The 17,828-nt window shown below is 46.8% G+C and overlaps 1 protein-coding gene across 1 annotated transcript in view; it reads right to left on the reverse strand.

The window, feature by feature from the left end:
• Positions 1 to 12,998: 12,998 nt before the first annotated feature.
• LOC149343554 (uncharacterized) overlaps positions 12,999 to 17,828 on the reverse strand; it is a 49,428-nt gene continuing 44,598 nt past the window's right edge. Inside the window, exon 5 of the mRNA XM_089542426.1 lies at positions 12,999 to 15,232. Coding sequence (XP_089398552.1) covers positions 14,700 to 15,232 — 533 coding nt within the window. The 3' untranslated portion in view covers positions 12,999 to 14,699. The remainder of the gene's footprint in view (positions 15,233 to 17,828) is intronic.

A 17,828-nucleotide genomic window follows, 5' to 3' on the forward strand; every position in this document is an offset into this window, starting at 1 on the left:
GCGTATACAGAAGTCGCGTTTTGGAACTCGGTCTTTCACATGTAACTGGCACTTCACTGAGCCAAAGTTGATTCATCACATCGATTTTCTCCAAGAAATTTCCGTTATACTTGTTTGGCGGTCGAAGTTTGCGCCGCAGATAAGGTGAGGTTACTTTTCCGGGACCTTTTTTTTTTTTCATTTTTGTCATAATACAATTGGATGTCTAAAACTTTACCTGTGTCCTCCTTTCAACGAGGCTGACAAGCCAGGGAAAACACGTCATTTTTCTCGTTCTGTTCTACAAAAGCCCGAGAGGACAAAATCACAAAATCCATGCATATAAATCTTATACACAAACTCAGATACCTTCAAAAAATCTTATTTATATTCTTGCCTTCCTGCATGGCCGTACACGCGCATTGGCCTTGTTAAAGTAAGAGAACAAATCAACACAATCACTTCGGACCCACTTCCCCTGGCTTAAAAAAAAACAAACAAAAAAAAAACGTTCCTGCCATAGTCTTGGGGCTCAATCGAGAGAAATTTGCGAAGCGCGCGACGCGGCGAATAAGCTAATATAAAGGGCCCAGGCTGAAGCTCCAGCAGCGCGTCTCAACAATAACAATTGCGGCTAAATTGGAAGAGTAAGCAGGCGCCGACGCCATGCCCCTTTTCATCTTCCCCTTTGGTCCCAGCTGCGCAGACGCCAAAGAACACGCCGCGAAATTGACTGAAGCGACGAGGCTTACGTGTCTACACAGAGAGACAAAGCTACCCCGCGCAATCATCTCGAGCCGGTGTAAACTTGATTTTGCATAACGCTCGCGAGGCTGGCTGGCGCGCCTGCGAAGGTTCAGCGCCGAGTTTGATGCCCTGAGGGCACGGAACGCTTGCTTAGGAGAAATGTTTTTTTTTTCCTCGTATGCTGAGTTTTTATCCAGAATTTTCTTTTAAATTTTTACTCTATACATTCGTTTCCTTTGTCAACAGGATGAAGAGAATAAGGAACGAGAACTCCTTGACTCAAAACTTGGAAGTAGCTGTGTCACGTGAATTTATAAGGGGAGTCCACAGGCGGTGGTACATTAAATTACAGGTTACAAGGAAATTCGATAAAGAACGACTGGTTGTTTTCATTCATTAAGTACGTCGTGAATCCGTTCAAGCAAATCTTATTTGAAGATGTGAAAAGTATTGGAACGAGTGAACAAACAAACGGGTGAATGAATGAATGAACGCAATCAATCAATCAATCAATCAATCAATCAATCAATCAATCAATCAATCAATCAATCAATCAATCAATCAAGTTAACATTTATTTTCAGCGGTGACATTTTGCTCACCTCTGCCTTTAGACCTGAAAACAGACTATAATATCAATAATACTAGCCGCCGCGGTGGCTCAGTGGTTATAGCACTCGGCTGCTTACCCGAAAGACGCGAGTTCGATCCCGGACGCGGCGGTAGAATTTCGATGGAGGCGAAATTCTAGAGGCCAGTGTACTGTGCGATGTCAGTGCTTTTTTACGGCGTCCCTCAGCCTGAGTCGCCTTGTGAAGTTAAACCCCCATAAACCAAACCAATATCATTAATACTGCCAGTTAGGTGTCCTTGAATTCAAGATGAAATGAAGAGGGACTCAAAAGGACAAGGAAAGTGATGAAACACGAGACGAACGGCCGTACGCGGTTTCTCCACCATTTCTCCTCGGTTTCTCCTCCAACATGGCGCTTTTCTTGCCCCAGTTTTCTTTATTTCATAACTTCCGTGATAGTTCAAACATGTCCAACAATTCTGGGCGACAGCATTTTTGAACGGGAAATAGTTTATGGACGCAATTTTTTTATACATTGTAAGATTTCATTATAACAATGGATATATCCGCAGATCTCTCGTCGGCAGGCTTGCATTTTTTTGCTATTAAAGTTTTTGCTGTCGTCAAAAGCTTTCCCCTTTTGTTTTCTATGGCTGTCTTAACTGCTCGATGCATGCGATGGAAAAAAGTTTAAAAGAAAGACTTTGCTGCTCATCGGAAGAATGGAACCATTACCTTCAATATTTACACAAAAGCACCTTACAATTTTACAATTTTCAAAATGTTTTTTCCAAGAACGTTGGACATGAGCCACCCGAGGTTCGCTCGATTACATTTGCAATAGTTCTATGATGTATGTATTGCTGTCGTAACCTCTATATATGAGCGGTGATGCTGATGGCTGAAATATTTATAGCCTGTTGGAGAATGTATGAAAATTCGTGTGCTGTTGAATTATTACACCTACGGGAAGCTGATCTTGCCACCAATATACGCTTTTCACGGCAATCCACTTGTATAGAGATAGCCAAGCCTAACTGCTATGTATGTGTGTGTGTGTGTTTGCGGAAAAAATCTCTAAAAGCGCAATGAAAATATGCCTTTGAAATGGACGAAGATAAAATCTTGCACTAAAAACGGCGGCTATCCGCTATGCACCCTGGCTGCCCCCCCCCCCCCCTGTGAGTGTGTGCCATTAAGCCTGAGGACATCATCATCATCATAAACTGTGGCTAGTTACATGCGTTACTGCCTACACCAAGCTGCTGCTTTTGTTTCGCCGGTGATCTGTCCCTATAGCCCTTGCGACAAACTGGAACTATTTCAGGTCGCCGCTCGATGAGGTGAATGAGTGACAGAACTTTACTTTAATGAAACATGCTGGCAGTTTGGGACGCATAAGCGTAGATACGACCTGCAAGGTGATGTTGGCATTAATCGACTCATATCGACCTTTGCTTTACCGTCCTTTCCATAAGTTTCCACACCCCCAGATTTTGCCCTGGGCCTTGGAGCAAAAGTAGCGCCTCCTCTAACCTGAAACCTCTGGAGGGGTGAGTGGGGAAGCTCTTCTCCGTGTAGATGAGTTCAGGGATTCTGGGTTGCAATACGCGTCACACTGCAGGGCAGGGGAGCAAACCATGTGCTTTAAAAAGGAAGGCAGTTGCGAGAATTCTTCACTCGTGCCAGTGAGTGTATCGTCGCGTCTGAAACTTTCATGGTCGCGTAACGCGAACCAGCGCTTTTTTTTTTCCGCTGTCTTACGATCTTCCCGCGGTTTCGGACCACGCGTGAGAAAGGATGTAAAAACGTTCTCTGTCAGGAGTAGGTATCCACCTCACCGTTGATCCCGTGTTATTCGCACGGTGCTTAACACGACGCGGAGAAGCATGCCTTGGTAGCGTAAATTAAAGGCATGGGAGTGCCACATGAGAAACGAATATCTCAAACCGTCACGCTTGCAGACCGTCTCGCGCGGGCGTCGCACCACCGTCGACATATCGGCCTGGGTATTTCCGTGCCCTCTTTTCTTCTTTGTTCCATAGGACTTATTATTAGCCTAAATGCGAAGCCACGGACAGTTCAGCGTGGCTGTTTTCCGGGTGAACGAGAAAAAATATTAGTGAGAGATTTTTTCACTTGAAGATGGCGTTCTTTTTTTTTAAAGGGCAGCTCAAATTCGCTGTTTTTCGGTTTTCATCAAATTCAGAGGAAACCGCCCTCCGAGGTGATTTTTCCGTATCTATCAGTATATACCGAAAACACGGAAACCTTGTTGTATCTCACTATAGAGCGACTGGAGAGGTTCTAGAAGCACCCCCTAAAGGCCGGAAGTTTAATGTAGTAGACACAATTCTATTGATTAAGTTCGGTTCAGATGGTGTTCCTCGAACCCGATGGGAGGGGAGGTCCCCGCCCCAAATTAGTCCAGGAAAAGAGGTGCGCGACCGTGCTTCATCCCGGCATTGTTCCATTCCAGGAAACCCTAGTCCGCCCTTTGACAGCCAGAAAAAGAGCCCTCCTGACGAAGCAGGGGTTCCAGGAAACAGCTGGTCCCGATAATGTGGCAAAGACTAGTCACCTCTATCAGTTTCAAGGAAATCCTTTTTTGCTTGGATTTTAGAAAATCGCGTCTGGATGCCTGCGTGTCTCTGAAAGGCAGGGTGCGGCCTGGCTTCATCTGTTCCAGCAGAAGGGAGGAAACGAACCCTCTTCCTTGACCGGATGCGGCTACGCAGATCGCCTTGCTGCAGTAAGCGACTTTTCTTTCTCCGAAGAAACACCTGCGCAGTCGGTCCACGTGTCTCGAAACATGGCCGACCATAACACCACGCCAGTGGCAAAGCGGTTCCGGAAGAAATTCCACAGAATTTACGTAATTTATCTTAAGGGAGGTTCTACAGCAGTTACTAAAGCGTGAACAAAGTAGCTCGTTCTAGTATCACTCTAGCGTATCATTAATATCAATTTCAAGGTCCCTAACTTTTTGTTTTCATAGGAACATACACTGCTTCGTCAAAAGGATGTTTAAGTACGGAGAGAGAGAAAAAATATAAAGGGCACTTCGTACGCGTTTCGTTCTCAAGTGAACGCCACCGCCGCGTTGTTCCATTAGTTCTTGGTCGGCATTATCAGCCGGCTAGCGTCCACTGCAGGAAAGATTCCTCCCACGATAGCCACAAGAAAGCCCTGTGCTGCACCAACCGCGGCCATCCCAGCACGGAAAATTCCCTAATCTCATTTTCCCACCTCGGTTTCTGCTGACCCTGGCTACTGGCGATTTTCACTGTCTACAGGGGTCACCTGAATTGATTCAATCTGGCAGCGTTGCGGAGGCCCGGGGTCAGTCTTGGTAGAGTCGCGCTTGTTTCGAAATTTCATGACGAACACGTACTGTTCGATTGTCGATGGCAGTGACCTCGGGTGAGCCAAACAGCCTCATTTCTCGACAGCGTAGAAGAAATAACCGGCACACAAAGAAAAAGGTGTTTGAAAGCGGGCATGAAAGTGGAGTGGTAGGTGGTCGACGCATGATTCGCGGAAAATTTAAAATCTATTTTAGATTCTTCCGACAGAGACGCTTTTACAATAGGTGACTGACAAAATTAGAAAATCAGGTAGGCAAGACCCAGCGATGGTCAGTTTGTAAAGCGGCTTCACAGAAAACAAGCTAGAAGAGAGGGAATGCAAGAGGATGCTAAATTGGGCGAATGGCTTATGGTTATAATTCAGCCCAGACAGACACGAACGAAAGAAAGGATATGCTCACACGAGCAATAACAGAACAAACACGAAGTTGATAGAGCCATTGAAGCAAATCTGAGTGGTCTATCCCTGAACATTTTTCGTCTAGCAGATGATTATTTAGTGTCTACTGCTTTTGACAATTTCACCCACTACTTGGTCGGCTTTATGCCACGTAACAATATTTTGAAAGTTTTAAAAAGTGCTAGCCGGGCCTTAACTTTTATTCCCTGATAACTACGTGCAGTTTCTACAGACTTATTGCTTAATCTTGTTTTCAAACGCGTCTGTTGGCGCTACCACCCTTTAGGTTGACCAAATCATTACTCAACCCCATTTTGGCACCTCTCGTGTTGTAAAAGCAGCAATAGCTACTTTCGATCGGCGCCGTTCCCTTAAAATCATATAAAGTGGGCCTGCATACAAATTTTCACAAAAAGCCGCCGCGGTGGCTCAGTGGTTATGGTGCTCGGCTGCTAACCCAAAAGACGCGGGTTCGATCCCGGCCGCGACGGCTGGAATTTCTTTGGAGGAGAAATTCTAGAGGCCCGTTACTGCGCGATGTCAGTGCACGTTAAAGAACCCCAGGTGGTCGAAATTTCCGGAGCCCTACACTACGGCGTCTCTCATAGCCTTAGTCGCTTTGGGACGTTAAACTCCATAAAACCAAAAAACCAAACCAAATTTTCACAAGAGGTTAGACTGAGAAATGCAGGCTGCAACTGAACAGCAGATGTGAAAAACTTTTGCGTTCGGTGAAGGATTATGATTCCAAAAAGCTATTCTGTTGCCTGAAAAAAGAAAGCCTGTTGTTCTGCCTTACATCGTTTTTTTCTTCCAGTGCATTGTGTAATGTGCTAATCGGTATGAAGTTGAAACGGATTTTTCTACTCTCATGAAAATGCCTAGTTTATGCTGTTTGGTGCAGAATAAAGCAGACGCTTGAAAAAGAGCAAAGTGCTGCAACATTAAACATAAATCAAGGTTTTTTCCGTGTATGATACAAGCAGCTTATAATATACACCACTTTCTTATGGCGATTACTATGCCGTTACGACTGGCCGTTGCCTGAATGTGCGGCTGTTTGAGCAAAATAATTCCTTGTTATCGACAGAATTTTCTCATCTGTCGAAATACTGCGCCAAATATGTCGTCTGCTCTTCCGCAAAACCGTGGTGCTTGGTAGGGGACTAGAGACTCGAGCGGCGCACAGGAAAGCGATAGAAACTTTTGTCATAGCCAGAGGTGGTGATAACTACGTGAGTGATCTTTCTATTTCTTTCACAGAAAAATAAATGGCGTGTCTTGCAGCAGCGGTCATATAGCCTGCAGGCAGGCCTATCATGGAAGCAGACGAAATTTCCGGAGCCCTCCACTACGGCGTCTCTCATAGCCTGAGTCGCTTTGGGACGTTAAACCCCATAAACCAAACCAAACCATTTATGGCTTTATCGGTTGTAGTTCTAACCTTCGTGACAAGCCTCTCAGATTTTTTTCTTTTTTTTTGTTTTTCATGTCATTCCATGCTTTAAATCTGCTGCCTTACAAATGACTAAACTAGTTGTGAGACAAGTCTTGTATGTACAACTCTTTTATTTTTTTTTTTCGTACGTGTCTGTGCTGAATACTAACTACCAAGCAAGAACAGTTTGCCACTCACAGTCGCTTCAGTTTCAAATTACAAAGCTGCGCACGTTTGCGCTTTTCCGTGCTCATAAATTTCATTAACCATGTGTGACGTTAAATATGAATACAGATTCACCTTTTTACACACGCTGCCTTCTCGAAGCAGTTATCCGTACCTTGTGCTCTCAGTTTATTTATAAGATGCCATTTGAACAAATGCAGTGAATGCAAGATCGCAATGATGCAATTATTTTGGACCGATTATGTTCTTTCAGCCTTTATGGGCCAGAAACTTGGAGGCTAACGAAAAGAGTTCAGCTTAAGTTAAGGACAACGCAGCGAACTATGGAAAGAAAAATGATAGGCGCAACGTTAAGCGACCAGAAGCGGGCGGAGTGGGGGAGGGAACAAACGCTGTTTAATAACATCCTAGTTGAAATCAAGAGGAAGAAATGGGCTTGGGCAGGGCATGTAATGCGAAGGCAAGATAACCGCTTGTCCTTAAGGGTAACGGAGTGGATTCCAAGAGAAGGCAAGCGTAGCAGGGGGCGCCAGAAAGTTAGGTGTGCAGATGAGATTAAGAAGCCTGCGGGGATACGGGGGCTGCAACTGGCAAAGGACAGGGTTAATTGGAGAGACATGGGGGGGGGGGGGGGGGGGGGTGCCTTTACCCTGAAGTGCGCGTAGTCAGGTTGATGATGATGACGTTCTATTCTTGCCATTTGCCCTTTAACTGACCTATTCCAGCGACCGCGAGGGCATAGAACAATTAAAGTGGAAGAAAAATCAGAACTAAATGGAATTCGAATAAAATCATTATATCACTCTCTTCCCACACTCCAACATATAAGAAAGCATGCATGCCGTAATAAGGCACGTATTCGGAGAGACAACCGAGCACAAAACTCTTCTCGCTTGAAATGTGCCCGTTATTCAGTGGGCTCAGTGATACTTAATAACAAAGAACGCCGCGTATCTACATAAGCCCTTCTGAACCAGGTAAGTCATTTCTTTAGAAATATATGCTCAATGCCTGACAAGAATTCAGCTGTCATGGTCTTGCAAGTATTCCACTAAAGCCTACAGGAACATATTGCTCAAATGCTATGCCTGTATTGCTGACGCTAGAAAACTCGCGCAGTGACGCCCTTCTGTCTTGTTGGCATGCAAATATCGATATAATCGAAATTAAAAAAGTGCAAAAAATTCTGACAGCATCGTCAGGCTATGCCGACGAACCATATAGGCAACGCAGCAAACGACACTATCCCGCGTGCGCTGATCCTTCCTGGACTAATTCGCAACGCCACCGCAGCGACACGTCGATTTCGTGAAAATCGCCAATAAGTACCCTTCCCTTGCAATCTACTCAGTCTTAAAGGTGCACTGAAGAGGAATCTGAACTCGTCTTTTTGCCGCGGGAACTCGATCTACACGTTTCGAGCATTCTTAGAAAATAAGAACGGTAAACTGGGCTAGTTGGTAGGAATTCATACTGAAAACTGCGCAAAAAAACGAAGACACAGAACGAGAAGGCACGACACGGGCGCACGGCGACACGGCGACACGGGCGACTGCGCCCGTGTCGTGCCTTCTCGTTCTGTGTCTTCGTTTTTTTGCGCAGTTTTCAGTACGAATTCCTACCAACTAGCCCAGTTTACCGTTCTTATTAACTACATTTCTTGTTCAATGGGCTCTTTAAAAACTGCGCCCGTGTCATGCCTTCTCGTTCTGTGTCTTCGTTTTTTTGCGCAGTTTTCAGTATGCATTCTTAGAAACTTCGATTTATTGCCCTGTGCGGCCGATTTCCCTAATTAAATCGGATTAACGTCCGCCTCCCGCCTTTTTTTAATGAATTCCCCGCAAACGATGAGAAGAGTCGACCGACGCATGGAGTGCCTTTCAGACAGTCGCGTGCCGACTTTGCCTTTGCTTTTATTTTGTTTTTTTTTTAGGTTTCCGTGAATAAATAGATCTAGTCAGAGACTACATAGCTGCAAATTAGGCCCACGCAAATAAAAATACGTGTGGACTCTTTGCTTTCGCCGATCACTCCGCCGATGGCAGAGCGGCAAGCCGCCACGGGATTGGCTGAAAAGCTGCTCGACTCCTCCCACCGTTTGCGGGGAATTAAAAAAAAAAGGCGGGAGCCGGACGTTAATACGATTTAAATTGAGGAAATCGGCCGCACAGGGCAATAATTCGAAGTTTCCAAGAACGCTCGGAACGTGTAGATCGAGTTCCAGCGGTAGAAATACGAGTTCAGATTACGCTTCAGTGCACCTTTAAAGCGGTGATCGGCTATATCAGCTCCGAGCGTTGCGCATCTCGGTCGAGCCTATCTTCTCCTCTTCACTGCCACTGTAAGATAATATTAACTCGAATTTATTCAGTAATTCACGCATATGTCTTCCTTATTCTGCACTTTACAAAAGAATCTGCTTCTGAGCTAGTTTGCAGCCGCCGCGGTGGCTCAGTGGTTATGGAACTCGGCTGCTGACCTGAAACAAGCGGGTTCGATCCCAGCCACGGCGATAGAATTTCGATGGAGGCGACATGCTGGAGGCCCGTGTACTGTGCGATGTCAGTGCACGTTAAAGAACCCCAGGTGGCCGAAATTTGCGGAGCCCTTCACTACGGAGTACCTCATAGCCTGAGTCATTTTGGGACATACGTTAAACCACCATAAACCATGAGCTAGTTTGTGCCCAACGAATAGGCAGTAACAGCTAACAAGAAAGAAAAACGCCCTGAGTCTCGTGTCGTGCGCTCTTCTCTGGGTGTTGTTTCCTTGTTGGCTGTTACAGTCTTTTCGCTCTGAACATTACCGTTTACAACTACGGCTAACCAAACAAGTGCTAGTATTACTATACTGCCGCTACTGCAACGCCTACTGCTAGTTCTAGTACACTAGAAACAAGAAGTACGTGATGTGCAAGCGAAACCTTCGTTTGCACTAGTTTGTGCAAGGGCGCACAGCAAGTTTCAACAGCGTCGGCACGAAGACATGGGCCACGGGCCCGCAAGCGATGGTCAACACTGAGGCCAATCACAAAGTTTCATTTTCTCTTAGTCGGCACTTGATTTTGAGTCCAAACAAAGTTCGAAACCAAGACATGGTTACCTGCTCAAAACTAACACACGCGTGCTTCTTAAACCGGACACAGTGCTGGAAGCTAGAACTCCGATGATAACAAGCAAAAAAAAAAAAAGACAACGACAAAAACGCACCCGAACCCTCATCGCCACGCCCCCTCCTCTCGCAGAGCAGAGAACCATGCCCCCGGTTAACAAAACATATATAAACGTATACCTGCATATGTAAAAAATAAAATAAAAGCAACGCTCCCGGCCGCGGCTCGCTTGCTGCTGGCAGCGTGGGCCTCCGAGCCGCCGGCCCGAACAAAGGGGGTGTGCTTCCAGAGCGCGCGTCATTTAAATTACAAATCCGGGCGGTCGTAATTGAATCAGCCTGATGAGGCACCGCCACTGGCCGGCGCTCGGGCGCGCTGACCAAAGTGATTGGGCAAACGGAGTGCCGCTATTTGTTGACAAACACGGATCCAATTACCGGTAAAGCAATTAGTGTAAACGCCCGCACCCTGCCATATCCTCCGCTCGAGCTCCTGCCGCCGACGCCGCTGGCAGTCGTCCCGGTCGAGGGCGGAGAAGCGCCTCGATGTTTACAAAAAGCGGCGTCGCTATATGCGGCTCGGTCGGATTGCGTGAACGTTGTCCCCGTTTTTCCAGAACACGAGCCTAAGGCTCTGGCGGCATCGTTTACCGTGTCTGACTGAAGGCACGCTTTTTCGGTGGTTTGAAGCTGTGATAGGGGTTCGTCGCTTTTGGAACGGCTTTCGTTACGGGACTCGAGATTCTTCAAACCTACGGCACACCCGACAGCTAGCGGCACGCCGAAATTAGCAGTCTTGAGTGGGAGGTGCCGTTGCAACAACTAATTAGGTATGCTGTTGCCTTATGACGGTGGAGAATTCTCAAACGTTGCTTTCGACTCAGATAATTGTCGTATAGAACTGAGCAGAAAGACGCGCACAAACAGACCATTGCTTCCAAGTACTGCAAGCGTCCAAACATCGTTTGGAAACGATTTATGAATAGCATAGCCAACGAATGAATTGCTGCCCTTGCGAAAAATTTGCAACATTAAAAATAAAGAGAAAAAAGTTGCCGATGCGAGAATATTCAGGCGTTTTCCAGTTATCAGCTTGCATAACAAGGAAGTTTCGCGACCTCCCGTCGTGTCGAAACACCATGAACACGCTGCCCAATCGCGAGTGGTGATATTATTAAACGTAACCGCGTCCTCCAAGTATAGTGTCAATCTTCACAATGCTCGTCGGCACAGCGCACCGCTTTGTGCGGCCAGCGTAAGAGCGTTCAAGCTCAAAAGAACAGGCGGCCGAGGGTACCCCAGCAGCAGTAGAACACGGGGAAGAAGCGAGCGGGCGCAGTTATACCGACTTCTTCTGCTGCTGCCCTGAGGGAGGATCACTGGCCCGGCGCGTCATTTGCAGCGGCGCACCTCTTTACGGCCTGTGTTTGTTCTCCTTCGCCGGGCGTCCGTCTCCACCTAGGGGGCGCGCCGAGTCCGCGCCGTGTTTGTCTTCCAATCAGCTTCCTCTTGTTTCACTCCGGGCGAGGAGGAGCGGAAGGGGACGCCGCTCTACACGTGTCGCTACGTTCGTGCGTCTGTGCTGCTGCTGCCGCCACGTTAGTGCTAGCGCGTTTTGAGTAACGACGGAACGGGAGAAAAACAACGCGCTTTTTGGGGGGATGGGAGCTGTGTGAGGGTCATGAGGGAAAAAAAAGTCCGGGCGAAAGAGGGAAGGCGGGAGTGAAATGTAGGGGATACAAAGTTACTCGACGCGCCGCTGGAGCTCCTCCTAGTTTCGGTAGAGGAACGTGTGCTCGGCCATAATACGGGGGTGTGCGGAGGCGCCCGCGTAATTGTCTGCGCACACAGGCGCCGCGGCACGGAGTCACTGGGCGGAACAGAGCCCGCGGCCCGCGTCCGACGTAATGAACCGGCCGGGGGCTCTCTTTCCCCGCCGCCTCGATTTTCGGCGGCGAGGTATCCCGGCTGCACGTAGCTGTAAGCGGCCGTAGAAGCCGACGACTATGTCACTGGGGAGCTTGTAGTCCTCACGTACGTACACACGTACACCCGCAGTCAAAAAGTTAAGGAAAGCGATAGTACAAAAAATTTTCAATTCCTGACCTTTCATGCAGCCTAATTACCGATCAGGCAACGTCACCTAGATGCAGGAAAATTAAACTCCTTCGACAAACTTTCGTTGCACAAACTTACGACGGTGGGTATAAGTACGTACGTACGTGTGTACCATAGTCACCAAAAGTAACCAGGCTGCCGTGTGGCGGCGCTGCAGTCGACAGCCCTCAAGATTGGCTCTGGGGATAACCTGTCTGACGTGGACAGTACCTGCGCCATCGCTATCCTGTCTTGGATGATAAAAAGCTTCCATAGCATGGGAAGCGGTAAGAGCAGTCATGGTTAAGACGGTACGTACAGGTACGGTCACAGTATCACGGAGAACCCTTCAACGTTTGAAAATTTCTCACGAGTTCTGTAAGGAAAATAAAATGGATTTTTGGATTAATACGCGAGTGCACCAGCGGCATGTACTCATATATGCGTAAAGTAGTTCCTAATTTTTGCTAGGTAAAGCGTGAGAAGAGTTTGATCGCCAAAGCGTGCTGTGTAATAATATGGCAGGGGCTGTACATATAACTATGCGTGTATGTATGCATGAATGTACCCCATAGCAGAGCCATATCTATTCAGACATTTGTGAAATAAAAGAAATGTACAAGCCAAACACTTTTTAGCGCTATATAAAGATTATTCGTCACTGTGCAGGGAGGCGTGCATTTTAGTGCAGAACAGTTTAGCTCAATTCACTGCACAGTGAACAACCAACTGGCCTCAATTCCTGCCGTGTTGGTCGTCGCATTTCAATGTGGCGGATCAAATGCAGGGCACATGTCAGTGTTCGTGCACTTGATATGGACCCTGCGTCACTGATGCCCGTGTCATCTTCGCTAGTGCAAAACGCTTTTACGTGAATAAAATGTGTCGTTATATGGTGCACGCATTTGCTGCACGGGATGTGACGTGTTGGTTCTGGTTCATACAAAAGATTTCCATGCACTTCGAATGCTACGCTATGCTATAGGCTTTATTTTCTTCTTTCGATTTCGGCACCTCAAAGTGTCATAAGTCACCGTTTACAACAATGGGACTGTACACAGTTCGCTCTACACTATAGGAACTATGCGAAGTGGTGAAATCAGTCTTAAAACAAACAAGCTTGCATAAACGTATATACGTATCTGATGGCACTGTTTTCTTTGCCGCATTTTGCTTCAGTACACAGGCCTATGCGCGAACCCGTAAGGAGAGAAAGCTGCAAGTTTGAGCAGACTCTAATGAATAAAGGAGTTGCAGCAACTGACAAAGCTTCTTTTTAGGTCAACACGCCCAGCTCAATAATGTCACAGTAACTGACGCAGCTTCTTTTCAGGTGAACACGCCCAGCTGAAGAATGTCACAGAACTTCATTGGAGATTAACACGCTCAGCTGAACAATGTCACGGTAATCAGCATAGCTTCTTTGTAGGTTAACGCGCCCAGCTGAAGAACGCCACTTCCAGAAGTCGTTCTCTCTCGTGACGCTAGCATTCACATTTGCATAAAATAGCGGCAGAACTTTCCATGTTTCATTTACCTATTTTTTGTGTTCTTAGTATGTTTTTTATATCCTTTCTCCATTGTGCTTCAAAACCAATTATCACTTGTATTGATTGAAGCTATACACAATGGCCATAAAAAACGTCGGCCCAATAGCCCACTGACTACAACTTTGTACGCGCAATCTGTGAGCTAAGCAACGTTTCGTAATGCCGAGTTTCGCTAACTAATGACACTGTTTGCACGTCAACTGGACAGGCCGTAGTTCGAAATCTCTAAACGGCATAGCCGATGCCATTCCCGCCTTAGAAAAGCGTTTACAGCCGCATGCTGGTCAATTAAAAAGGTGTCGAGTCATTTTATCTTGGCAGGAAGGAACGCCTCGGTTCTCTTTCACAGCTTTCTTATTAATGCTTTCTACAAGCAAACTTAAGAATCGACCTGTGTCAGCGTGCCTGAAATGTTACTTCCACTGTCTCTGGAGATCGTGGGTGCATTCTATTTTCTCCATTTACACTTTCTTCATGGCCGCAATAATTTTAGTCAGTTCAAGCAGAAGGCATGAAAGTTCTCAAATTCAGTACACCTTTTCGTCATGTTTAGTGCATACCGTAGGTTGCAGCATTTACCGTAAGTTCAGCTGGCGTTCAACAGGTAGTTCTTTTGTTCGTAACTCCAAAGGTATTTCGTGTTCTGCTCACTAGATCATGCTTACTATGCCAGCCACTACAGTTGTGCGGCACGATCACCTAAACAATCGAGGCCACACGCCACTCAGGTCGCAATGCTAGAGGCGAAGACTTGAGCACAGATGGTTCTGGCGTTGTGGCACAGTATATCAGTTCAACCACCTTATCAGTCCACCATTCATGTAGCGACTGAAGTGCATCACAGTAATACTGGGTGTCTTCACGACGCACTCAAGAAGCTTTGAAAACATCCATGAGAAATCTCCTGGACATCAGCGAACAGCAGCGGCACATGGACATCCGTTTTGGGACTGAGTTCTCTTGCCTGCAATAACAATGCTACCCTCGCGCTGAACAGTCGCACCAACAAGCGCATACTTTTCTTGTTTCAGTAGTTCGAAAGTGCAACTAGACTGCGTCGTCCAACGAGTCTGTGTTTGAGTTCACTTCCCACGACACTGAACTAGTCCGATTTCGAAGTCTTTCATACTCCGCCGCTCCGAGGCGGTGAGCATCAGGGCTCGAATGCGAGGTGAAGTTTTTCAGGGCTTGCGCCTCCGGTGGCGGCAGTGGAGCAGGTCCAACGGCAGCGGTGGCGGCGCCAGCCTGCGTCACAGACCCAACGCAGCCGCGTGCTTCTGGGCCTTGAGCCGCAAGTCAGCAATGCTCGAGTTCTTGGTAGTGAGCCGCTCAGCCGCCATCAGCGCCGTCGTCAGGCTGCCAGCTGTGGCGAACGGAACGTGCGCCGGGTAGAAGAGCAGGCTAGCTGCCGCAGCGGCCGACGTCGGCGGCGGTGGCGGCACGGGCGGTGGAGCGTGACCGGACGCGACGGCAGCAGCGGCCGCAGCCGCTACGGCCGAGTAGTGGTGCGCGGCGGCCAGTAACCCCGTAGGATCGGCGGCATAGGGCAGGAAAGTGGCCGCGGCTGCGGCGGCAGCGGCAGCTGCGGCTGCCGTCCCGCCACCCGCGCCGCCGCCTGCAGCGCCGCTGGTGACGGCTGCGGCGGCGGAGTGGGGCGGCAGGAAGAGCCGCTCCGACGGTAGCCGAGGCGGCTGTGGCGGTGGTGGGGGCGGCGTAGCGCTGACGTTGATGTAGGGGGCGATGCGCGATGACTCGATGGGCGTACTCGCCGCCATCATGAGACCTACGAGAATTCGAAAAGAGAAAAGGAGAAGGATTTCTATAGGCACCATGATTCATTTTACTTCACTGCGATGAAACGCGGTGAAATGATTTCACTACAAATATGAGAGTTTATTAACTCCATATCTTGTTGCATTTTCGAGCCACCTTAAACCACTAAAACGATTGTGGGGCAGCGCCCAGCTGGCAATAGGCGTCAAGTCAGGAACTCAAAAATCACTCGGTCAACTTAGCAAGCCATAAAGACGACTTCAATAGCTTTACTGCTGTTCAAAGAAATACTGCAGCAGACATTTTGTTGGAAAATTAAGAGAAAGCGTACGCTCAAGATCGTTCGCCACTCTTTTAAGAATAAAACGAACAAATGCATGGAGCAGACGAATACTGGTACATGGGACACAGAACTGTTTCGCTCAGATGAATCTATAAGCTCGACTTCTTCAGTGAGCGAATACGATATCGAAATAAAGGTATTTCTAAACCTGAAAAGAAAATAACAATTTTGCCTGCACAAGCAGCACATGAAACTTTAACGAAAACGCAAGCATTTTAGTGCGTATTTCAGAGTACAGTAATCTTTTTACGCCAGAAATGTGAACAATAATAAAAACAGCGCATCCAACTGCAGGGTAAAACATCCACTATCCGCTTTCTAACTTTTAATGGACAAACGAATTTGAGCAAAGCAAACAACCATCTTTCGAAGTTACATACTGATAGGTAACAAACTTGCTGTGGTACCGGACGTATCAGAGTAAGAGAAGATACTGAAGTGTTTACTGTTTAAGTATACGAAATAAAATAAGTGCAGTTGCCACAATCTGGGCTGTGTAATATAATTGGAATAGTACGTTGATGCGGGCTTCGGGGAAATATGAAAGCACACTAAGCGTGTTTTCCTGTTGTTCACAACTGTCAAATCGATTGAAAAGCATTCCATTATTTTCACACAGTCACATTATACGATGGAGGCCACTCTTGTGTAATCCGAATTCCTGGATAATATATGTGCATCGTACTATACTGCTAGAAATCATACTGCTAGAAAAATCATTAACAAACAAATGGAGTTGAAGCACTATAAACACTGTGGAATGTACCTGTTAACCTGAGTGCCGTATACTTCTAACTGTGCCTATCATTACTATCTTCGAAATGCTGTTCAGGTGTTCATAAACCAAACGCAGGAACAGCCTAGGGAAACCGAAATTGTTAGGTGCACATCTGTGGATTCGAAGGAAACTGCACATTGTCAAACAACAATTCTTCTGTAATATTAGATCAATTGTCTGAAATGTGTCGTAGGATGCCTACGTGGCACTCGTTGTAATACAGGACGTGCCACGTCCGCCGCTGTGCACGAGGGTGTCGCTGGTGTAACACTGTCAATGTTCGCTTGCACTACACAAAAATACCCTCGAAAGCAGATTGGACAGCCGTAGCCGCAGCTCAGTTGGCAGAGCACCGGACGAGGAATTCGGAGGTCGTTGGTTCGGTTCCCATCGGCGGCATATGGTTGTTTTCTTCTGCTGTAATTTATTAATCTGATTTAATTAAGAAAGGTGGCGGGGACATGTGCGCCGAGAGAAAACACGGATGCCAAGAAAATGACGGCTTTTATCCTGTTATGCTACTCGCGGACGCCAGCGTTCCAAGCTGTTCGCACTCAGTGGCCCGGTTGTCCACATGGTTGATTCCAGCCCACATGCTATGGTATCTGGCTGCCTAGACAAGTAAAACCTAAAAAATCATGGCTTAGGTGCAAGATAAAGCAAGAATACGAAGACCTAAAGAAGGCCTTTAGTGCGCAATGCGATCCGGCTGATTTTATTGTGAGCATTACATGTACGCAACGATCTTTACTGACGTAAATCGTAGCTCCACTTCGTCTTAAAGTTAAACAGACTCCGAATTAAGTGTGCATTCGGCGACTACTGACCGCAAACGCCGCACAAATTGAATCATGCAAGAAATATGTTCATTTATATTTAAAAAAATACCTGTACAGTCAAGTGGTAGCTGCTGAAAAAACGTTGCCTTCAAGGGCGGTACGCAACTTATGTCAGTCAAGAGCGCTGCTCATCAGTGGTGCGCTAGAAGAAATAATTTGGGCAGAAATACGCAAACTGTCGTAGTCTTGGTCACAGGTTTACCACTGCAAACTTTGATTATGCAGCAAATTTACAGCCGCGTGCACATAACGACGATTGAAAGAACATAACCAATAGGATAGCTACAGCGATAGTGCTGTCGTTTGTGTGTTTCTTCGTAGTTCCCATTTCAATAGAACCGCCTGTCTTGTGTTATTCTTTGTCTGTGTGCTGTCCTTTGTGCGCTTCATTTACCCATTTCAGCTTCAAAAACGATTTCATTTCATTTATTTCGTCCTTAAAGGCCCGAGGGCATTACATAAGGAGGGGGTTACAAGTTGTTTTGTGTGAACGCACTCATGATGAAAACATAGACAATAAAAGAAACACTGCAACTGCAAACGCTAAAAATAAAGAGTATCAAGTGGTTATAAAATAAGAGAAGCCAAGAAAGTACAGAAAAATACAAGAAAAACTCAGGGAAAATAGAGAAAAAAGTAAAGGCCA

This window comes from Amblyomma mixtum, chromosome 5 (assembly GCF_055824585.1).
Source record: "Amblyomma mixtum isolate Tamu chromosome 5, ASM5582458v1, whole genome shotgun sequence".
Taxonomy (NCBI): Eukaryota; Metazoa; Arthropoda; class Arachnida; order Ixodida; family Ixodidae; genus Amblyomma; species Amblyomma mixtum.